The sequence below is a fragment of the Meriones unguiculatus genome, chromosome 10 (genome assembly GCF_030254825.1).
Source record: "Meriones unguiculatus strain TT.TT164.6M chromosome 10, Bangor_MerUng_6.1, whole genome shotgun sequence".
NCBI lineage: Eukaryota > Metazoa > Chordata > Mammalia > Rodentia > Muridae > Meriones > Meriones unguiculatus.
In genome coordinates this window covers 41,761,826-41,786,027 of record NC_083358.1, presented here as the reverse complement: position 1 = coordinate 41,786,027, position 24,202 = coordinate 41,761,826, and the positions used below count along the sequence as shown (strand labels likewise).

Sequence of the window (24,202 nt, the reverse complement as noted above, 5' to 3'; positions counted from 1 at the left end):
GGTGCCTAGCACTCCTCTTGCCCTCAAAAAGCAGACCTTCATTTTTAGTGAGGTCCTAAAAACTTGTCGATATTCTTGTCTTTGTTCATATTCCTCAGTAATTTTGAGCTGCAGCCAATGCTGTGTGCCAGAAATTGAGGAAGACAGGGTCTGGGCCACAAAGTAAGTTAGTGTACAGTTTGGGTTCAGAATGAAATTGGCCTCTTCCCTAGCCAAGTGATCCCAGCACCTCTAGTTTCCAGTTGTGGTTCCCAACCACGGAGGTTAGAAGAAGCCAACAGTCCCAAGTGTCCTGAACTGACTTCAAATTGCAAAGTCACTGACGACTTAAAAGTTAGTACTCCTGGTTAATAACTCCTCAGACAGCCAGGATTGAAACGGCCTCCATTGAAACTGAATATAATCTTGAGCAAAAAGTGAGGTGACAAAATGACAAACCTTCAACCCAGAACCTTTCCCTTGTAGAAGATGGAGGAAAGATTGTAGAAAACACCGTATTCATTAAAGTATTGCCAGTTTCATTCTGTTTTAAATGTTTAAAAATGTATTTTTTTAAGATTGTAGTGTAACAACCACATGAAAAGTAAGAGAATTTTTCAAAAAGTGGTTGACTTAAGTTGAGTCAGTACAATTACTTGAAACAGTCTTGGGGATATTTTTTCTACATTGTCTTAGTTTTTTTGTTTGTTTTTGTCATAGAAATATTGTTTGGTTGCTATCAGTGTGGCTGTGGGAGTATAGAAAGTGTTAGTAAGCTTTTCTATCTGGGCAAAGAGAATAACTAGTCTTGTTCCAGGGACTTGACCAATGTCCCCAACATTTATTTTTCTTTCAAGAAGCATACAGAGTTTTCTCTTTAAGCCGTTGTTTTACTCAAATACACATCACAGCAGTTAACTGTTGAAACTCTTACTTTTCTTAGCAGGGTAAATTTTGTTTTGTTTTACTGTTGTTGAGTGCAGTTTTTTAAACCCAATCCCATGCACAGTGGTTGCCTGAATAGTATCAGTGTCAAATGTTCCCGGAAGTTTACTTCATAAGAGTAGAATTTAAATAGAAGTTAAAAAAAAAAAAAAGAAAGCAGTTGGTCAGATCTTTAAAATTAGTAGATAAGTTTGCAGTTTCTGATTTTCTGACTCTGAGAAATACAGACAATAGACCTTGAACCATATTATTTACTTCCTTCTTACTACAAAGAATTAACTTGATTCTGTTTACAACTTTCAGGAGGGTATATAAACAGTCTCGTTTGAAAACATGAATTAGCTTGTTTCTGGGCTAGAGTCCTCTTTAGAGTTCTGAGCATTGTTACATAGCAGCACAGCAACATTACTATACAAAAAGGGTGCTGCTAATAAAATGTTTCTTAATAAGTGGATATTATGTCTCTGTCTATTCATGTGAGCAAACTTAATTTACCAAATAAAGGAAATCAAATTTTTAAGTCATAAAAGACAAACCAAAGTTATATGATGATCTTCAGTTGTTTCTGCACACTGCATCATGCTAATAACTGCTCATACTGCTTTCAATTAATCTAATGCTGATTGCTTCTAACCTTCACTAAACAGTTTTAAAATCGGTGTAGTTTAGACTGCAACACTTATGATAAGAATCAGCAGTTTGAAATGGCCAACTCACCCGATGCAGCCTTCTCGTCACCTGCTTTGTTAAGGTCTGGTAAGTGCACAGACCCCCAAAGGGTCAACTGACAATTTTATATACTGTTGTTTCCTAAGGTTGATGTCACTATATGCTGATTTTGGTTTGGTTTATTTCCTCTTTGATGGATCCAACTTTGAGCACCATTTCAGTTAGTGTTGGGCCTATGTTTCCATTGTATTTTGAATGTGTCTGGTGGTACACAAGGAAGGCAAAAGGTGGAGGCCTGTCCTGCCAATTCCAAGCTATTTGACCAAAGGCCGTTCCTTAGTGCCTGGGAACCTTAGTTGTCAAATGGACTTGTACTATTGATTTTTAAATGATTATTTTTTTCATTTTCTAGGTATTGTAAATTGAACTGTAGTGCCCACAAATGTGCAAGTGTCTCTGTAGTATGGTATAAATTCCTCTGGGTACATGCCCAGATGGGTAGGTTTATTTTTAGGTTCTTGCCAATCCTTCACCTTTATTTGAAAAGTAGTTGCATTAGTTTACAACCCCACTAGCAATTTATAACAGTTCCCTTTATTAACATTGATGGCAGCATTTTTTTTTTATCATTTGTGATCTTGATGATGACCATTCTGACTGGGGTGAAATGGACTTTCAGAGTAGTTTTAATCCATATTTCCCTGATGCTCCAGGATGTTTATGACTTTTAAAAGGGTTTCTTAGATGTTTGTAGTTCTTCTTTTGAGAGCTCTCTTCTTGTTTTGGTTCCGTAGCCTATGTGGTAATTTGTTTATTTACTTATTTACTTTTTACAATTCCCCTAGTCCACTGAAATGGGGAGTTTTCCTCTTTTGCCATCTGCCCATAGCTTATCAAGTCTCATCAGGACTGCCTGCATCTTCTTCCTCTGTCACCTGGCAAGGCCGCATCGCCAGGGACACGTGATCAAAGAACAGGCAATGGAGTTCATGACAGAGGCAGCCCCTGCTCCCCTTATTTGGGAACCCACATAGAGACTGAGCTGCCTATGGGCTACATCTGAGCAGGGGTCCTAGGTTCTCTCTATGCATGGTCCTTGGTTGGTGCATCAGTCTCTGCAGGACCGCCTGGACTCAGATTTTTTTGCTTTGTTACTCTCCTTGTGGGGCTCCAGTCCCCTCCATGTCCTCCTATTCCCTCCTTCTTCCATAAGACTCCCTATACTCTGCCCAAAGTTTGGCTGTGAGACTCAGTATCTCTCATAGCCTTTTTTTTTTTTTTTTAGTTTAGGTTTTAAAAATTCTTTGTATATTCTAGTTAGTAATTCTCTCCACTCAGCTGTTTCTTTTGCTATACAGAAAACCTTTTAATTTTATGAGAGCTCATTTGACCATTGTTGGTCTTATTTCCCATTTTATTCTTAAAACCCTCTATATATGTTAAAGTGACTTGTTGCTTTTTCATCGAACAGTTTTGGCATCAGGTCTTATACTGAAGTCTTTACTGGATCTGGAACTTAGTTTTGTACAGGGGGGGATATAGGGATCTAGTTTCGTTCTTCTCCTTGGTGATGTCCAGGTTTTCTAACCATCATTTGCTGAAGATGCTGTCTTTTCTCTAATACAGGTTTTTGTCTCTTAGTGAATAATTAGGTAGTTTTAGTTTTGGGGACTTCCATCTAAGTCCTCTGTTTATTCCACTGATGTATGTATCTGTAGTTGTGCTGATACCATTGTGTTTTTATTACTGTGGCTCTGTAGAATAACTTGAAGTCAGAAATGGTGATACCTCCTATGTCAATATTGCTTTGGCTTTTCTTGGTCTTTTGTGCTTCCATATAGATTTTAAGATTGCATTTTCACTGTTGGGATGGAAAGGTATCCTGGGACTCTGGAGGCCAGCGACCACACAGCTCTGAGAGGAAACCTCCTCAGCAGAGCCTTTGCAGCCTTGAGGGAAGATATCCTTGGCTGAGCTAGAGTGCTACAGGGTAGTAGCTCCACATTCCCACTCCTCATTGTTGTAGCTCCCAGGGAAGGGTATTCCAGCTTGGCTGAGGAGCTCAGGATCCTCAACCCTGCTCCGCTTCTCTTCTTCCCTTCTTTGCTTCTTGGCTTCTTCTGATGAGAGAGTCACACCAGGCAGTAAATCTCATAAAAGAGATTTATTGGAAGCGATAAATCTAAGGAGGGACGACTCCAGGATCGACTCCAGGATCGGGTGTGTCTGCTTCCAGGAGAAGACAGCAGGGAACTGAACAGTAGGCAGGGCTTATGTAGGATTTCTTGGGGTGGGGGATGGGGAAGTAGAGATTTCCAGGGTGAGGATTGGTGGGACTGTAAGTCTTAAGCTTGGGGAGCTCAGTGATTGGTGGGTTTTTCTGTTTACAGAATGGTAGGGTTTTTTTTATAGGGAGGTGTCTGAGCACCCCCCACCTTGAGGTTGGGAATGACAGCTATAGCCCTTAGAAAATGACTGTTAGGGCTGTTAGGGAAGTCTTGGGACCAGAACCTGGCTGCTGGAGCTCCTCAGGCCTGGCCTGACCACTTTTCTGCCTTGATGGTTTTTAAAGTTTACAAAGTATACAAAGTTTACAAAGGGAGTCCACAGCAGGGCCTGTTTGCTTGAGTTAGTGTGAATAGCCAACAGTAAAGGCTGTGGTTGAAATCTGATTGGGTTTGCATTGAATCTGCAGGTTGCCTTTGGGAGGATAGCCATTTTTATAATATTGATTCTTCCAAGCCATGAGCATGGGAAACCTTACTATGTTCTAGTGTCTTCCTCAATTTATTTTTTCTGTGTCATAAAGTTTTCTTTAAAGAAGTCTTTTCATTATCTTGATTTATACCCTTGGTTTATTCCCATGCATTTTACTTTTTAATGGCTACTGTGAATGAGATTATGTCACTGATTTCCTTTTTAGTATGTTTGTCATTGATTTATAGGAAGGCTGTTGATTTTTGTGTGCTCATTTTGTAACCTGCCACTTTGCTGAAGGTATCAGCTCTAAAAGAATTTTGTTGGAATTAGGGTCCCATGTATAAGATTGTATCGTTGGCATAGGGTGATACTTTAATATTCTAAGCCTTTGATTGCCTCTTTACTTCTTTCTCTTGTCTTATTCTTGTTAAGACATCAGTCACTTTATTGAATTTAAGTTTAGATAATAGCCATGCTTTTCTTGGCTCTCACTGTAGTGGGAATTTCTCTATTTACTGCGATATTTGCTGGAATTTTGTAGTGTGTATAGCCTTTATTTGGTTGGGATATGCTCTCTCCATCTCTAGCCTTTTCACATAAATTATCATGAAAAGACGTTGGATTCCCCTACAAGCCTTATCTAGTCAGTGGCCAGAGAGGGTGTTGGATTCCCTGGAAATAAAATTATAGATGATGATGAGCCATCATGTGGATGCTAGGAATTGAACCCAGGTACTCTGGAAGAAGAACCAGTGTACTTAGCTGCTGAACCATCTCACCAGTCCTGTTTACAAGTATTTTATTGAGACATTTTTTCATCTATGTTTATCTGGGAGATTGATTTGTAATATTTTATTTTGATATAAGGATAATACTGGCTTCATAAAGAGAATTTAGAGGCATTCTTACTTTTTTGTGTGAAATAGTTCGAGCAGTATTAATGTTCTTTGAAAGTCTGAGTGAATTCCGAAGTGAATTAATCAGATTCTATTTTGTTTCCCCCTGTTCCTCTTAGGAGATGTCTTATTACTTCAAACTCATTAGTTATAGATCAGTTTAAATTATTTATTTCATCTTGGTTTAATTTTGGTGATTCATATGTGTATAGAAATTCATTTATTTTAGATTTCTTGATTTGGAGGAGTATAAAAGTTTAAGGTATTTCTGTATGGTTTTTTGAAATTTTTTGGTATTTTTTATGATGTCTCTGTATTTAGCTCTACTTTTCTAAATTTGGATTGTCTTTTTCTGTTAAACAAGGGGTTTGTCAGTCTTGTTATTTTTTGAAAGAATCAGCTTTTCCTTTCATTGAATTCCCCCACCTCTTCCCGTGACAGTGTCTCCCTCTGTAGCCCTGGCTGGCCTGCAGCTTGCTATGTAGGCCACACTGACCTTGAATTTACAGTGATCTGCCTGCCTGCCTTTACTCCTCAGCTGCTGGGAGGGCGGGCACCGCCGCACTCAGCTCCTTTTACTGCTTCTGTGTATTCTTTTATTAATTTCTGCCCTGATCTTAATTGTCTTCCTATCTACTGCTTTAGAGTTTGACCTGTTCTTACTCCCTCGCTGATCCTAGAGGCCTTAGAGTTCATCATTAAGTTATTTATTTGAAAGCTCTCATATCTTGATGTAGCTGTTTCAGGCTATACACTTCCCGTTTTACAACCATACTTCATGTATTGCATAGTTTTTGGAATATTCTCTTTTCAAGTTTATTTCATTAAAAAAATTTAATGTCTTGCTTGATTTCTTCAGTAACTGATTTATCATTCAGTAGTGTGCTATTTAATGCCTCTATGTTGCCTATTCTTTGCATTTTCCACAGCTTTTGATTATTGACTTCATTCATTGTGATCATATTGAATGACGAGGTTATTTAGCTTTTCCTGTATTTGTTAAGGCTTTACTTTGTATCCTGAATTCCATTTTCTTGGAATACCTTTTTCCTGTCATTTTATTCCAAGTTAGTCCCTATCATTGGAAGTAAAAGGTGTTTCTTGGATCCATAAAAAGATGGATCTTGTTTTTTATCAGTCTGTTAGTCTGTGTCTTTTTAGGAAGGAATTGAGACCATTAATATTCAGTTGTTTTTGAAAGATGTGTTTTTCTGTCCTGTTGACATTTTTGTTATTTTTTCCTAGCTTGCCTTTGATTCCCTGCCCTAAGATTGTTTATTTGTCTTTGTGGCCTTCTGGATGTGTTTCTTCTTTTTTTTTTTTGACTCACATGCACCTTCCAGTTACTTCTGTAGAGATGCTTTATAATTTGTTTTTATTACAGGAAGTTTTTATTGCTACATCACTTACAAAAGACAGCCTTGCTGAATATTATATTCTAGGTTGCTCATTGTGATCTTTGGAACTTGGAAGATAACTTTTCAAGCCCTGTGGCTTTAAAACTTTCTGAGACGTAGTTAGCCGTTCCTCTAACGGGCCTTTTCATGGGATGTGGTCCTAGTGTCTACCAGCTTTCAGGATCCTTTCTTCATTTTGTGTTTTTCGTGCCTTAACTATGATATGTCATACAATATTTCTTTTCTGTTCCTATGTATTATTGCTCAGTGGGCTTTTTGTGTTTGTAAGGCATCTCTTTTTCAAGAAGTAGGAAACTTATGACTTCATTGAAAATATTTTCTATGACTTTGCCTTCCACCTTTTTTACTTCTGTGCCCAAATTTGTAGATTTTTTTTTTATGGTGTCAGTGTCCCATAGCATGTTCCATTCATGGATTTAAAAAATTTGAAAACTTTTCTATGAGTGATTGAGTTTCTCTACCTTATCTTCTGCTCCTTGTGTTCTGTTTTGGTTCATTCTGTCAATAATGCTTTCCCCTGAACTTCTTATTAACTAATTGAAATTTTACTTTGGGTTTTCTTCAGTAATTCATTTAACTCTTGAATTCAGTTTTCATATCCTTAATTGTTCACCTATTTGTGTTTCTTGGCCTTCAGTCAGTTAACTCTTTTTCTCTCTTAATTTGCTCAGATGGTAGTGTCCTCTTTAGACTTTTTGAACTTTTATAATTGTTCTTTTAAGTTCTGTGTCTGATTTCATCTTACTTGTCCTTGTCTTCTTTGGAGACCATTACTATGACATTTGTACTTTTGTGCAGAGCATACTGTCTAGTTTTTTTTTTTTTTGTGTGTGTGTGTATATGTGTGTTTGTGTGTGTGTTGCTTCTGTTTTTTTGAGGAGACATGCACATGGAGTAATATTGTTGGTTGTGTGTTTTGCTGTTTATATTTAGGCCACTGAGTGAGAGCTAAGAGATGGGAGGCTGGAGGAAGGCAGGGAGATGGGACCGAGTTAGGGGCTGCCTTACTGGTTCCTGCCTCTGGTGCAGCATCAGCTCATGAGGCCCTACAGGTGGAAGAGGGAGTTAGAATGGAAGGAATGCTTTACAGCATCCATGCCAAGGCCATGTCTTATGTAGTGTTGGGTAGGAGAGGACTGTGTGGCAGATGAGAGGTTAGGGTAAAGGGTTGCTTGCCTAGATCTTCACTGGCTACATTTGGTCATTTAACTGGAACAGGCTCCTGGGGTAGCAAGAGGGTCACAAGCATAGGGATTACCTTTGCTGATGTTTGTTTAGCCAGCTCTCATGTGGTGGTGCTGCCCCTGGGGATGGCAGAGGTCATAGGCAGTCAGGGTGTAGGCCTTCCTGTCTAGGTACTCCCGCGGCCTGGAGCATGTGTGGTTGTTTAGCTGGAACAGGCTCTCATCTCAGAGAGGGATGGCATTTGGTAGAAATGGAAGGACTGTCTATCTGCATGCAGTTTTTTCCAGTTTTTATGGATTTATTTTTATTATTTTTAACTGTGTATGTTTCCTGTGTGTGTGCACATATGTGTACGTGCATGTACATGTGTGTGTGTGTGTCTGTGTGTGTGTGTGTGTGTGTGTGAAGTGTTGTAGGTGGAGTTGTGCTTGCTTCACTGTTCCTGTGGAGGTCCGACAAGAGTGTGCAGTTTTACATTTATGTGGGTTTCTGGGACTGAGCACAGACTGACAAGCATGCACGGGGAGAGCCCTTGTTCCCTGAACCATCTCACTGACCCCTGGTCTTTTGTTCATTGGTTGGTTGAGGTTTTTTTGATGGTCTTAATTTTTAAGCAATAGGTTCTGTTGTTTATCTTGGCTTTCTTACTAAAGAGTAACATTTTTTAATGACTATACTTATTACTTCAGGGGAAATGGAATGCTAAAGAAAGTAGAAATTATACTTTAACATTATTACTTCAGGGGAAATGGAATGCTAAAGAAAGTAGAAATTATACTTTAACATTAGACAAAGTATTTGAAGGTAGCAGACCGTAGACTTTTATTAAATCAAATTCATTGGGAAACAAAGAAGAAAAATATCAAGCTTCAGTATTATCCATTTCATAGACTAATTTCGTATTACTTTGAATATTTGCATTTTGATGAGATTCGTTTCACTGAAATTTACAAAGCTATAAAAAGACATTTTATTTGTTAAAATAATAAGTGTTTATTAGCATCTATAATTTACTCACTTAGAACTTGCATTGGTGTTGGAAATTGTAGGGTTTATATTATTATACTTCCATGAACATTGTCTTTGCAAGAGAATTCTTTATTGCCTGTTTATATTAATAACCTGTTTGAAGCATGCCCGAAGAGGAAAACACCAAATTCTGCAGTTTTTATGTCTAGCACCTACTGTTTGTGTTGGAAACATCTGGACTCCGAGGGATTTTGGTAGAACTCTTTATGTTCTGTTGTGTCTAACACAAATAACCCTCTCCTGGGCTGGTTCCTTTTCATCCTGGCTCCTTTTCTCAGGGGATGTTCCATGGTCCTGGCTTGGTGATAGAAATATAATTCCAGCTGTCACCCTAAGAAACTTACGTGGTTCCCTAATCTTTTAGGGACTTTGAGCAAGTCAGTCTAAACTAAAATTTATGGCAGTGATAAAGACTTCCAGGCCTTGGTAGTGTAAAGTAATAGTTGAAGATTCTATGAAAGGCAACTTAATATAGACTTCAAGCACAAAGTTAAGGAGAAAAGGAGGGGTTTGAGGAAAGCAAGAACACATGGGTTTGAGGGTGGTAAGGGTAGGGCCTGGTGCAGAGGCAGAAAGTAAGACATATCCAAATGTAGGGGTGAGCTCTTTAAGGGAGAATCAAAAGATTCACAACTCAGTTGTAGATGTAGACTCCTCAAGGGAGTGCTGCAGAGAGGAAGTTTTATAATATTGATTAACAAGGCCATGCAACAGATCTGGTATAAAAGAGATTTATTGTGGAAAGTGGGAGGGGAGGGAGCGAAGGGGGTAGAAAGAAGGGGAAGCATCAGAGAGAGACAGAACAAGACAGAGAGTAAGAGTAAGAGCAGTAAATGAGAGAGAGAAAAAGTGGGTCCTTTTTATCAGGCATACACCTGGGGACCACCTGGAGGCATCAGGTTGTTAGACAACTTAGAAGAAGGCTGTTGGGATAACAGTCCTTCCCTTTTTGTTTAATTTAAAAACGAGGAGCTAGGAAGGGGTGGTGAGGTGGGAATGAGGAGAGAAACAAAACAAAACAAAAATCCAAGAGCACGAAAATGTCTGGATTATATGGTGAAGGGGAAAGTTCAGGGTAGAGGGTGGGGTATGCCGGCCATGCCCTGCAGCAGATAGGGACCTGAAGCAGCTTGTCCCAGGTATGAAGAACACCACCCCAGCCTTCTGTCGATAATAGATGAATTGGGGCAGTGGATTCATCTATGACTACTTCTTGCTGGCTTTGGGGGGGGTCAGTATTGGGGGATTGGGGGCCAAAAGCTGGAATTTGGGCTATGTCTGGGAACAGCAGGCTGTCCTACTTGCTGTCCAGGATCTGAGAACATCTTGGGCTAGAAGGGAAAAAATGCAGGTCCAGCTGACGCAATCTGTGAAGTCAGACTGGAACACCTGTGGACAGTTCCGTTGGCGCTGTCGTGGATGTAGGAAACACCTGGATCTGACAGGAGACTGGAACACATATATGGGCGGAATACAAAGTTACATAGGTTGGGGAGAAGATTCCTTTTTAGATGTACATTTGAAATTTTTGACCCATGGTTTTGGTAGTTAGAGGAAGGAAGTCTCAAAACTAGGGAAACGGGGAGGAACCCCACCCTGTGAAATAGGGAACAGGTGGGAAACTTAGGGTGTTGACTGGCAGTACTTATCTGGAGTCCCTCTGACTTGAGAAGTGGATTCTTGTGGATTTCCTGTAGCTTATAAGAATCCTATTTTCCTTCTTCTTCTGATGTCCTTCCTTTTTGCCTTTCGGGATGGGGATTGAGCATTTTAGTCAGGGTCCTCTCTCTAGATTAGTTTCTTTAGATGCACAGGTTTTAGTAGGTTTATCCTATATTACATGTCTATATGAGTGAGTATATACCGTGTGTGTCTTTCTGCTTCTGGCATAGCTCACTCAGGTTGATCCTTTCCAGGTCGCACCATTTACCTGCAAATTTCATGATTTCCTTATTTTCCATTGTGTAGATGTACCACAATTTCTGCATCCATTCTTCAGTTGAGGGGCATCTGGGCTGTTTCCAGCTTCTGGCTATTACAAATAAAGCTGCTACAAACATGGTTGAGCAAATGAAGGAATAAACAGGAAACAAGCTAGAAACCTGCCACGGAGGGCCTCTGAAAGGCTCTGCCATGCAGACTATCAAAGCAGATGCTGAGACTTACGGCCAACTGCTGGGCAGTGTGCATGGAATCTTATGTAAGAAGTGGGAAATAGTAAGATCTGGAGTGGACAGGAACTCTACAAGGAGAGCAACAGAACCAGAAATTTGAACACAGGGGTCTTCCCAGAGACTCATGCTCCAGCCAAGTACCATACATGGAGATAACCTAGAACCCCTGCACAAATGTTGCCCATGGCAGTTTAGTGTCCAATTGGGTTACATAGTAATGGGAAGAGGGACTGCTTCTGACATAATCTGATTGGCCTGCTCTTTGATCACCTCCCCCTGAGGGGGGAGCAGCCTTACCAGGCCACAGAAGATGACAAGGCAGCCACTCCTGATGAGATCTGATAGACTAAGATCAGAAGGAAGGAGAGGAGGACCTCCCTTATCAGTGGACTTGGGGAGGGGCATTCGTGAAGAAGAGGGTGGGAGGGTGGAATTGGGAGGGGAAGAGGGAGGAGTTCATGGGGGGATACAAAGTGAATAAAGTGTAATTAATAAAATAAAAAAATAATTTCCAAAAAATATATAAATTCAAAAAGCAGAAAAAAAAGAATCCTATTTTAAGTTTAAAGAAGGTAAGTTTTAAACATGTTAGCATCACCATTGTTTGTAATGTGCAGTGAAATACACATTGTAATAAAAGGCAGTAGACACATATCTTTCTTTGTGTCATAGCATAGTAGAGGCTTGGGAAATGATTTTGGGTAACAGTGTAAACACTCTAAGGTTAGCTCAGGGAAGATAGAAGCCTTCCACGAAGGAGAAGGGGCAAAAGCTCACTTGATCTTGAATTTTAGTATGATTACACATCATGCAGTGGGGACTTTTCCCCCTCTATCCAGAAGCCTGAATATATATAAATCTAGCACAGTGAAAAACATTTTTAAATCTATACTTAAAGATAAACCAAAGAAACTAAAATCCTGAGCTTGGAACTATGATAGTAGATTGTGTAGTGGAATGTTTGTTTGTTGTTGTTATTTTATTTTATTTTTTTTTACCAGAGTTAGATTAATAATTCAGAGCTCCAGTGATTGATGCCAAAGCTCTGAACAGTCTTTATACCACAGTGGCATAGCAATAGAACTAGTAGTTAGTAGTTTTAGCTAACTAACAAGTCGACTAATGAACATAGTGGATTACCTTAGGATAAGGAGTTAATTGCCTGTTTTCTAGCTGTCAGCCTCCCATTAGCTTAGCTGTCAATGTAATCAGAGACCTGAGGAGGATAAATTGTAATCTAAATTAATCTGTGTTTCAATCAAAATGGCAGAGATGACTTGTCGATCCCTATTCTACTACCTAGACAGGTTCCTAAGGTCTCCATGCCAATATGGGCAGAGGCAGTCTGGCCATCAGGCACAAAAGATGAGAGGCTTTTTCTGTGGAAGGAGAACATGGGAGAGAATGATCTCACCTCGTTTTCAGAAATGTGAGATAATAACTCTCCAGATGTCCAGTTTGTCCACAGTTAAGGCCAGGCCCTAGCAGCTGGCAAGGAATTGGGGCAGTCTTTCCAGTGGTTAGCATACTACAATCCAGGGTTCACGTTATCTGTCATTGTGCTCAAATCTTCTTTAAGACCTTGGAAGTTACTGTTTAGTTTTGGGAGTCTCTGTCTGTTGTAATAAGCTTAAACATATTAAAATGCCACAATGAGTAGGTCTCTGACAGGTTGGAGGGCTGACAGATTTGAGTGTAGCATATTTGAGTTAAGCAGTCTTTGTCTGCATTTAGTTATCTACTCTAAACCACACCTTGCAAACATAAAACAATGTTATAACATGTAATTGTATCATATTTTGGAGATAAGTGTTTGAGGACCATGTCTATCTCAAGTAAATGTACCTTCTACTTAGCTTTGAAAACATGTACAGGATGCTAAATAAAGCTTAATCCTGCAGTCAACCACCTTGGTTCTCAGCATGACTACAGATATATTTCTGGACATGCTAAAGGCTTTGATTATTTTAAGATGACTGACTATTAACATTTCTTAATCATTAAAGACTAGGTCTTTAGGTTTCATTTCTGTTATGTTGGAGCCTTAAAAATTATAAACATAGTCCACAAAGAAAGAGCAAAACAGCTTCCTGTATGATTTAGTTTATAAAAGGTCTATAGCGTATAAAAATCTAAAGCCATATTATAGATTACTACATATTATAGCTACTACATTAGCAAAAACGTGTTTTTGAGGCAGTGGTTTTTATAAAAATCTAAACACAGACTTTTAACTGTTGACCCCGGACTTTAAAAACATGACTGGGTCTGAGAAAGGGTGAGCAATAAGGCATTTCCAGAGTCTGCAATGCAGTAGAATAGTAAAAGACTACTTTAAAATTACATTTGAATTCATTATACTAAATCCATTGGCCAGAAAATTTGTAGGTGAATCCAGAGCAGGAGAAACAGCATTCATTCATGCATCCAAGAACTAGTAAAGGCATAAGTAGTTAGACAAACATTTTAAATCTGAATAGACCTTATAAACTTGAAAGTTCACCATCATAGAATATTTTGAACCAGGGTTGAATCACATATATAATATGTTGTAAAAGTATAACTTTGAATTTCTATAAAACCCCATACCAATTTAAAATGAGATTTGTTGTTTCCTTAGTCTAAAAGGAGATAAAAGCATAAATAAAGAGTACTTTAATACTAAAAGGCTTTCTAAATGTTGCCTTACATCACATGGTCAACTTAAGATGGTGGAGTTATATTGCAGGTTGCAAACCATGTGGTTGCCATGGTTGTTATTTAAAAAGTTTTGTGTTTCTCTAGCTGTTATAAATGCATACACACACACACACACACACACACACACACACATATGTTCCAAACAAGAGTTTGAACTTAAATTTTAAACATCATATCCAATGAGAAAATTATATGAATCTTTAGATAAGAGTTTACAGCATAATCTTAAGATATTTTTTGAGAGCAGAGCGTAAAGAAATAAGATTTTTAAGAGATGAGAGCTTCAGAGATGAGAGGCTTTGGGAGTGTAGAGCGGAGTGTAGATATCTGGGAATCACTTGTAAGAATTTGGAAATTTGGTATGCCAGTTTTTTGGGCTTTGAATGTAGCCAGGTTTTTGTGATAGAGATTCCATTGAAGGGGGAGAGGAAGAGGGAATGTGCATGCTGGACTCTGGGGTCGGGGGAGGTGCAAGTGGTCATGTGGCCAGGCCAAGAGGGAGAGACTTGTGGAGGAGTAGGATTCTAAGTAGAATTTGGGATCAAATTCACAGACAAATGGTTCCAGCATACTACGGCAGACTTGTTCTGAAGCAGCTGGTGGTTCATGTTGTAGTCCCTGTTCCCATCCAGACACATGTCTGTAGCACCATGTCTGCCTGTGTGCCACCAAGCTCCCTGCTGTGATCATAATGAAATAAAACTCTGACACAGTAAGCCAGGCCTAATTAAGTGTTTTCTTTTTATAAAAGTTGGCTTGGTCCTGGTCTTTGTAACAGTGGAACAGTGACTAAGCCAGCCATTGGGTTACCCTTGTCATGCCTGAATATTGTAAACTCCTAATTTGAGGGTGTTCTGCTCTTTACTGTTTCTTTCTACCTGCTTCATGCTGTTTGCTCTTTTACTCCTCCTTACTGTACATTTAAACTCAGTCATTCAGAACTGAAAATGTAGATGTCTTAGTAGGCAGAGAACACTGATGGTTGTTGTAGCTCATAAGCCCATCAAAAAGCATGAACCTAGCTTGTTTTTAATTTCTTTCTACTGAGTATTTTAAAATTAGGGTTTCAGATTTTAGGCCAATTTGTTATTTTGTATAATTCACATATCAAGTTTTAATAGCCTCTGATTTAGTGTGATTTTAGTCTAGTGTTTTGTTTTTTTCTGTGCTGTGTGACTGTTCATAAATTTTCATTTGAATACCTAAATGGCAGATTTGACACTTCAACAGTTAACAAGTCTCCAAAATAACTCACCGTGTAAGGCAGATTGCGAGAGACCTGAACTCCATCCTTACAACCATGTAAAAGTGGAAGGGGAAAACCAACCCCACAGAGTTTTTCCCGAACTTCACACACTTGCTGTGGCACTTATGTCTACACACATGTCATGCACAATAATAATACTGTTTAAGTTAAGGACAAGAGATTGCATCTCTAATTTAATACAGTGGTTCATTGCAAATGTTTTGATATGTTTATTGATCTATTTTAAGGATAAAAATGCTGCCATAGCTCAATTAGTAGCCTTTGCCTGTCTTTCTCTAACAGATCTTGCTGTCATAATGTAGGTGACTTTCTTGTTTTCTTTCTTCTTGTCCTTTTTGATTGTGAGCCTAGCCTCTTATGGTGAGCCATCTTTCCAGCCCCATTTCCTTCCTTCTTAAACAAAGGCAGTATGTGAGCAACTGGGCATCCTGTTGCTAGATGCTTCGAAGACCAGGAAGTAACATTGGTGGACTTCACCCACTTAACGGCTATAGATTCTGTTAGGTTTCCTCTGGAGAGGCATTGTAAGAAAACTCAGGATCTAGAGAAAATCTGTTGTGTCACAAGCCTGGGTGACTATGGGAAATACATGCATGCCTTGTGCACTGACCTTTCTCTGAACTCTCCAAGCATTCATACTTTCTTATAAACTGTAGATTACTTTGAATTTTTGTATGTTTGTGTGTTTTGGTTCTTTTGGTTTTTCAAGACAGGGTTTTTCTGTGTAATCTTGGCTGTCCTGGATTCGCTTTATAGACCAGGCTGCCTTCAAACTCACAGAGATCCGCCTGCCTCTGCCTCCCCAAGTGCTGAGATTACAGGTGTGTACCACCACATCTGGGTTACTTTTAATTTTTAAAAATCTTACTTAAATATAATTTTATTTGTTATTCTGGTAAGTATTGATAGAGATCATCAAATTGTTTCTGCTTTCGCAGGAGTTTTCAAATTCAAATCTGGTCCCTTTTAAACACAGCTTGTTTAAGTATGTTAATTTTTAAATGTTAAGGCTTTTACCTTTTATTTGTGTTAAATTGCTTTTAAGTGGTTCATTGATAACAAAGATGTTTTATCTTAAACATTAAACAAGCTTTTGTAAACATTGCTAATATAGAGATATTTAAAGTTTGGACTTATTTTTCTAATTTAAATACTTATGGACTTTTTAATGGAAACTTTAATCTGCATGTTTTTGTTATCTGTTTTTTTTGTTACATAATTTTATTTCCATGAAAATATACAGTGAAGCCCATTTAATTACCTACTTGATTTTAATTTTCAATAGGCTTTCAGCTTTAATTTAAAGTTGTATGCTGAAGGAATAAAAAGCTATTTAAGGCTTAGAATTTTATCAGCAAACTATCCTGTTCCTATTTAATGTAATATATTAATGAATATTGTCCCTACCATCCATATCTAATTTGCAACTCTTGTTTTTTCAGATTTAACATTTTTTTCCTTTCCTTTGCATCTCTAATCTCACTGTCTTAATTCAAGATTATTTTGACCAGATCTTTATTCCTAGGAGTCAATTTTTCTTGTTCTCTTTTATTGCCAACAGGCTTCTCTTTTAAAAATGGTGGTTTATTCAATCCTCTGGCTCTCTGTTATCTAAAAGGACAAAGTATAAACTTGAAACCTGCTGTTTAGCATCTTTGTGTCTTAGACTACTGGATGCTTTCCCAGTATCTTCTCTGTAATTTCTCTCTGGGTTCCACACATTTATCATGAGATTCCTTGAATATTTAAATAGGCTTCCTCTGTAAGTATGCTACACACTGTATTCTCTTTTCTCATTTGTCTTTTCTCACTCTTTCTTTTCTATTTATTTATTTATTTATCTATTTATTTATTTATTTATTTATTTGTGTCCCATGCCTTTAATCTCAGCACTTGGGAGGCAGAGGCAGGTGGATCTCTGAGTTTGAGGCCAGCCTGATCTACAGAATGAGTTCTAGGACAACCCTGCCTTGGAAAAACAAAAAAACAAAAACAAAAGATAAGCAAACTGGCTAGCACTTAGGAAGCAGGGACATGATTGCTGCATACTGGATGCTGTCTGGATTACATAACCAAGACTCTTCTCCCCCAACAAAAAGCAAAGCAAAGCTGGACCTAAAATTCAGAAACATATTCTGTGGATTCTATTGTCTTTGGTGACTGAGCTTCTGGACGCCTCTCACTTTCCAGAAATCCTAGTTGAAGAAAAGAAAATCAGTTTCATATAGGCACATCAAGAATTTTCTCTGCTGTGTGAAGAGGACCGTTTGAGTCCGCAGGAAGGTGTGGGCCTCATTAAGACGGTCCACTTTACAAGATGCTACTTCCAGTTCTCACACGTTACAAGGGCTCCAAAGCCTGGGAACGCAACACTGCATCCACGCACTTTCCAGCCCCAGTTAAGTCTTTGGTGTTTGAACCACGTGTAGGAGCTTTGGTTGCTTGCCTTCTGGTTACGGTGCAGGTCCTGCTGCATTCCCAGTAGCAGCTGGTTTAGGAGAGTAAGGTTGCTGTCTGTGAGGCAGAGGCAGGGGAGGGAGCATTTTCCTTTATATTCTAGCTCTGCTGTCTTGGCCGGATCTTGTAGCTCCTATTATGACCCTGGAACCGAGGTACTAGTACTTGAAACAGCTTTGGGATTAAGTCCTTCTCAGTGATCCAGAAGTCAGCCATGTATGTGCCTTGTTTGTTGGTGTCTCAGCTTTCCATAGTCGTGAGCTTCTCCATGTAGCCTCTCATCTCATCCACGTGTTCCCATGGCGCCTCGGTGTGTTTGTAGGTGAGCAGATTCCACAGCAGGTGGATGTGGGAGGCCCGGAAAGCGGTAGATGCAGCTGTGGGATATAGTGGCAGTGAGCGACAGCCTCACTCTCCCACTTTGGCCCCACCTTGTCTTCCGAATTTCTTGATAACAAGTTCTTGATACCCTGGCTTTCGATTTCTACTTGTTGCCATGACAGTTTTTCCATGAGTCTTTTATATTGGTTGTCATTGCATTGTTGATAGGGAATGGCTTACATGTTTCCTTCACTAGTTTGTGAAAGCCTTCAGGGTTAGGACATGGATGTATTGCAGTTTTTGTATCAATAGTGTATAAGTAATCATTTAGCTTTTCTATTTGTTGGATTTATTTTCTTTTAGGTTTTGAGTAAGAAAAAAAATGTGTTCTAAGTAAAAGGATATTTTTCCCACTAGTGATTAATGTTCAAAAAAGTTCAAAGGTCAGGTTTAAAGAAGAAATGCAGGGGTCAAGGAGGTATGTCAGTAGGTAAAGTGTGCAGTTTATAGACATAAGGACCTAAGTGTGGATCCCCAGCATGCACATAAAAGCTGAGGTCAGTGGTGTGCTCTGTAACCCCAGTGCTGATCGAAGGAGACAACTGGAACCCTGGAGCTCACTGGCCAGCCATCCTAGCTGAATCCATGAGGTCTGTGTTCAATGAGAAACACTGTCTGAAAAACAAGACAGAGATCAATTGAGGAAGCCATACATTGATATCACCCATCTCTAGCCTCCCACACATGTGCTGGGACATGTGCATGTGTGCTCACAAAAGCTCGCCTGCCCACCCCCATGACACATAGATCATGCATACAAATGTCCTTGCAGTGGTCGGCCACTAAAAAGTAAATGTACTGACAACACCTCCTGGGCTCTGTATAGCTCTCATGACTCTTACTCCTTCTTTAAATAGTAAACAATCATGTGTGTTTTGTTTTCTTTCCATAAAGGGAAAAGTTGAGGAAGTCTCTTAAGTTGGTTATTAGCATTGTTATCAAAACTGGCCACTAGGAGCATTTTTTTGTTTCTTAGAGAGGTCAGAACTATTTGCTAGACCTTGTCTGTCGCAGTGTAGACTTCCCTTAAAATAACAAGGAATTTGAACATGACATATTTGGTGTAAAGAATCTGTTAGTGACAGAAATGAAATGATACTCTTAAGTGAAGTGGGGAAAATTAGCACCCGTAATCTTGAGATCTAGATAGCTTCATGTTTCCTCATTCCCAAATATGCTATTACATGCAATCTAGTTCTAGAAAACCCTTAAGTACAATGCTAAGTAATCCACTAGAGAAGAACTGTGTTTTTATTTAGACTTCTTCAAATCTGAGTTTAGAATTGGCTTATATTTAACTTCTCAAAGGCTTACATATTGTGTCTTAATTTTCCTGAAATAGAAATAAGATGAACTAAAATCTCATTGAAGGGGAGGCCCCTCAGGTAAAATACTAGAGGAAATGAGAGCCATTGCTTACGTGGTTGAAACAGATAGTATTCTGATGCAGGTGGTGACTGTGTTTCCCTCCAGTGATGGGAGTGCAGCTTCACAATCTGACACAGTTTGCTGGTTCACACTGACACAAAGGGGAAGGGCTGGACAGTGTAGTGTCGAGTGCCCAGGCTCCTACAGCCGTCATGCGCACGCGAGTTATGTAAGACGGAGAAGTTTATAAAATGTTGGCCCTTGGCAGCCTAACCATCTTTGACAGAAAAGAAAGTGTCTTACATTGAGAGTCTATTATTTTTATAATAAGATACTTTCAGAAGACTGAAATGATAACTTCATTTATCTCCATTTTTTTTTTTTTACTGGAAACGGAGAAATAAGCCGTGTTCCAATGTTTAAGTTAAGTAGCTGCGCTACCTGCCAGCAGTATGACTTTGAAAATTTTACAAAACCTCTACTTTCACTCTTTAAAATGGAAATATTTATTAGGATTATAAGAGGATTAAATGAAATCAAAATTACAAAGCTCTTAATACAGTATTTTACTTATGATTTACTGATAGTAATGAGGCTGGATAAGAAAAATGGAGAATTAAGGGGACGTGGACGACAAAAGAGCTCTCACCCTGGAGTCTAACTTTACTGTCCTGTTGATGGAGTCGCAGAAGTAAGAAGCTTCAGACACCTTGAGAAAAAAACATTGCTCACAGAAACTGTCTTCCTATGTCTCTTTTTGCTTGCTCAGGGCCAGAGTTGACTTATGACCTTTAAGGTTGAGCAGTGATCTCAGATTCTGAAAGCCATCTGTGTGCACTTAAGGCCAGAATGACTTGTGACCTTTCAGCTGTACCTCTCTTCTCAGATTCCTAAGGGCATTTGTGCCTTCCTCTGCCCAGAATGATGAATCTTGACACTTTCTCATCTGTCAATTAATTTTGGCAACATCCTAAACCCTTTTAATCGTTAAAGTTTACTTTTAAAATACACGCTTTGATCTATGTAAAAAAGAAAAATGCAGGAGTTATGGCTCCTAACAACTTTTAGAGATGTCACTTGGGAGCCACCAGAGTTCTAGATGTGCTCATTGTAAAAGCATGTACAAGCAGCTTGCCTTTCAGAAGTCCATGTCCACACTTGAGTATGTCTTAGCCTTTTCTCTATTAACTTCCATGCTTAAGATTTATGTAAAAATCTTTAATAAGTTCTAACTCTGCTTCCTACTGGCTTGTCCTGAAATTCTTTTCTGTAGTGAACAATTAGTTTAGCCCAAGTTCAGGTCCCTGAAGAGGAAGTGAACTTCTTGGGCTGCCAATGGCCACATGTAGCTGTGTCTTTATCCCTGAAGATACTGACAATAATGCTATTACTATATTATACCTTGCCTTTTTTTTAATATTTTTGATTAAAATTTAAATTGTGTTTTTTCTCTGTCTAGAGTGTTTAATATTGATAAGTATAGTACTCTGTAATAATAGAGTAATGTTTTTGTCCAGAACAAAGAGTCTAAAATAATAAACATAAATTAAAAAAAAACTACATCAAGCTCATGAGTAGGAAACCTGGAGATCTCGTTTCTGGTATTGGTTCTGCCCTTCACCAGCTCTCAGGCGGATTTATTCCATAAAACAAAGGGCTTAGACTCTTTCTGTCTTAAAGTATGGCACTTGGTGCTTGATTGTCAGGGAGTCAGGGAGTCAGGGAAGAATACTGACGAAGGTTTTGGGGCCTAGTTGGGTTACTTTTAAGGCTTACGAGATAAAAAAGTTGAGGTTGTGCTGAGTTGGTCTAGTGAGACCAGAGAACCATATCTGTTAGCATAATATGCAATATTTTTGAAGCACATATCCATCACGTCATGCTGATCCTGGTATGTAAGCTGCTTGCGTGGTTCATGGCTAGATTTTCCTGAGAAAGCCAACTTGATTGTTGTTTAGCCTCTTAGACTGCTTACATTCTTTCTCCTTCCTTCCCTCTCTTCTCTTGTTTTTTTGTAAGATAGAAATACTCTGGTAACGAGTCTTCTTAAAATAAAGATTATGATTCAGCAGGTCCTGGGTAAGACCTGAGGTTCTACAGTGCTACCAAGCCCCAGCAAAGTCTTTGCTAATGTTACCAGAGTTATTGGAGTAGAGCTTGTGTTCCAGATGTACTAAAAAGCCAGGCTTGGCCATCTGTCCTGAAAGTTAAAGAGCCACATTAATTATGAAAAGCAAGAAAAGATTTACTTAATGTGGCCACATTGGGAAGAGAGACAAAGATCTAGTGCCCTCCTGCCCCCACATTCTGGGTCATGACTGAGTTTAAGTGTGAGTAGATGGTTAGAGGTGTACATGCCTAAACAGTTCTGGTCAAGCCTGTCACCATCTGGCTCCAGCCTTCTGCAAGGTCCTCTGAGGAGTCACCAGCACTGGATGACTATCTTTCTAGGAGTCAAAGTCCCCAAGGTTGGCACAGGGCTTCAGTCTTTTCCCTTTCTCAGCTTGATCCCTGGAGCAGTTCCAGTTTCTTATGGCACAGTGGTCTGATAGCAAAAGGGAGGCTAAAGTGAACATTTTAAAGAGAACATTTTTAGAATAGCCTCATGGACTGCACTTTGAGGAATAAAAGTCTGCCTGTGATCTGTATTTGTTGCGAAGTCTTTCCTGATAGCCTCAATTCTTCTTTGTCTTACATTTGGAGTGTACATCTTGGCACCACAAAAACACATCCTCAAGTTCCTAATCTTGAACTCAGTCTGTGGTAAATGTGTCATCGCCTGCATTTATTTTCTCCACTGGACACATCCCAGTTGCGGCTCTGTAGCCGTTTTTTATTGCTTCTGTTGGTTTCTTGGTCTACTGTTGACCCTGATTTCTGTACTGAATCTACCTGATCCTGGCCTTTAGGCAAGCTAGATGGGGAAATTATAGTGACATGGGAAGAAAAACACAGAGAGGAGACAAGGTCCTTTATCCTGCCTTCGTCTTGATGTATGTATGGTCTACCAGTTTAGGTTGATAGGGCAAATACCTCAGCTATCATTGTAAAGCCCAAATTGTCTTTATGAAGACAATAAAGATTTCCCAAAAAACATCTTATTAAAGCAAATGAATTATGCTTCCTTATGGCCTAAGTGGACTACTGTGACTTTCTATCACTCTCCTCTCATTCCTAAGTCTAAACAGTGCCCTTCATAAACCCTCCTTACAACTTCATTTAAAAAGAAATTCTTTAACCCTGTGAACTGAACTCTCTGAGCAGTAGTTTACACTGAGGGTTCACTGTGGTGATTTAGTTTGAGAACCACCAAAATCATAAGGTACTTATGCTTGAATATGCCTTATTCTTTCCAGAGTGTCTTAATTTCTGTTAACCCTTGTGCTTAATATCTAGACTAAAAATGTCTCTTCATATTCTCCCAAGTCTTCTTCATATCTGCTCTCTGTTGTTTGACTTTTTTGGAGAGATATGATGATGATGATGATGATGATGATGATGATGATGTATTACCCTCAGCAAAACCAATGATAGAGCAAAGGAATAGTTCCACCAGCCTACAACTTGATAAACTAATACATTTATTTGATTATGAACAGAAGTCTGGGTCCAGGGCTACTTACAAGGGCATGGACAACTAACAAGCTAAAGGCTGATTTCCATTCAAATGTAAAGGTACAGAAATAGCCCAGTTCATTCATAGTAGCCCACATAGTATACTTAGAATATTCATTGTCTAGTCTAATGTTTTATTTCAATTTTTGGCTACTATGAAGCTTCTACAATTGAATTTTAATATAAATTTTAATAAGCTTAATGCTCATCAGAGTCATATTCATTTTTCATCTTTTTATTGGTAATGGATTCTATTCTCATATAATATATTCTGTTTATAGTTTCCCCTCCTTTTAATCCTCCGTGTTCCTCCTCAGCTTTCCAGATCTACTCCCTTTCTGTTTTTCATTGGAAAAGAATAGGCTTCTGAGAGATAACAACCAAACATAACAAAATAAAACATAATAAAATGAAGCAGAAACTTTCATATTGAAAGTTTCATATTGAAAGTTCACAACAACCTAACAGGAGGAAAAGAATCCCAAGAGCAGGTAGACTTTTAAAAGAGTGAGAGATCCACTTGTTCTCACAGCCAGGAGCCCCATAAGAATTAGCCCCATAAGCTAATAGCTGTAACACACACACAGAGGACATGGTATAGATCTATGTAGGGCTTGTGCTTGCTGCTGTGACCTCATATACTTCCTACTCAGTTGATGCAGGTGGCCGTGTTCTTTTGGCATCATCCATCCCTTTTGACAAAGTCACATTCTTTCAGTTTTATAGTATGTAAAAGTAAAAACAAATCACTCTCATAAGTCCAAAAAATGCATAACAAAACTATGGTATGCTTAGAATGGACATGAAAAATTTTAAGTCAAAAAGTAGTTAGTTTGAGTAAGTATAGTGGATTAGAACTTGACAAGATCCAAGTTTAATATTCTAGCTATGTAATTTTAGATGTATTTATTAAAAATACACTAATTTATATTTTAATACCTTTACAGTATTCCTAATCGTGTATTTAATGTGGTATAGTATAATAATTTGATATATGTGTTGTATCATTTTTAAGTATATTTTAAGTGTATTTTTAAGTATATTGATATGTGTGTTGTATACTTTTTAAGTATATTTTAAGTATTTTTAAATATATTCTAAGTATTTCTATTTCTTTAAACTATAGTAATTTAATTATTTTGTGTGTGCATGCACACATGTGCCTGTGTGTGTTTGTGTGTGTGTGTGTGTGTGTGTGTGTGTGCATGCGCACCGTGGCATAGGTATGGAGATCAGAGGGCCCCTTTCAGGAGACTGCCCTTCTAAAACAAAGATCCATAGATTAAACTCAGGTCACATCAGCCTTGGGGGCATCCCTAACTTTTAAATCTTTAAGTTTTGACTGAGAACCTTGGTGTGGTCCCAGCTTTCCTCCTTTGTGGACGCTTCCATTCCTCTCTTCAAGCCCCCCACCCCCTT

The 24,202-nt window shown here is 38.8% G+C and overlaps 1 protein-coding gene across 5 annotated transcripts in view; it reads left to right on the top strand.

Moving 5' to 3' along the window:
* Phkb (phosphorylase kinase regulatory subunit beta) overlaps nucleotides 1-24,202 on the top strand; it is a 216,134-nt gene that overhangs the window by 452 nt on the left and 191,480 nt on the right. For 2 of the 5 annotated variants that reach the window (XM_060392295.1, XM_060392296.1), the window contains exon 2: nucleotides 1,572-1,680. The exons of the other annotated variants lie outside the window; for them this stretch is intronic. In XM_060392295.1, coding sequence (XP_060248278.1) covers nucleotides 1,629-1,680 — 52 coding nt within the window. In that variant the 5' untranslated portion in view covers nucleotides 1,572-1,628. The remainder of the gene's footprint in view (nucleotides 1-1,571; nucleotides 1,681-24,202) is intronic. 5 annotated transcript variants of the gene reach the window in all.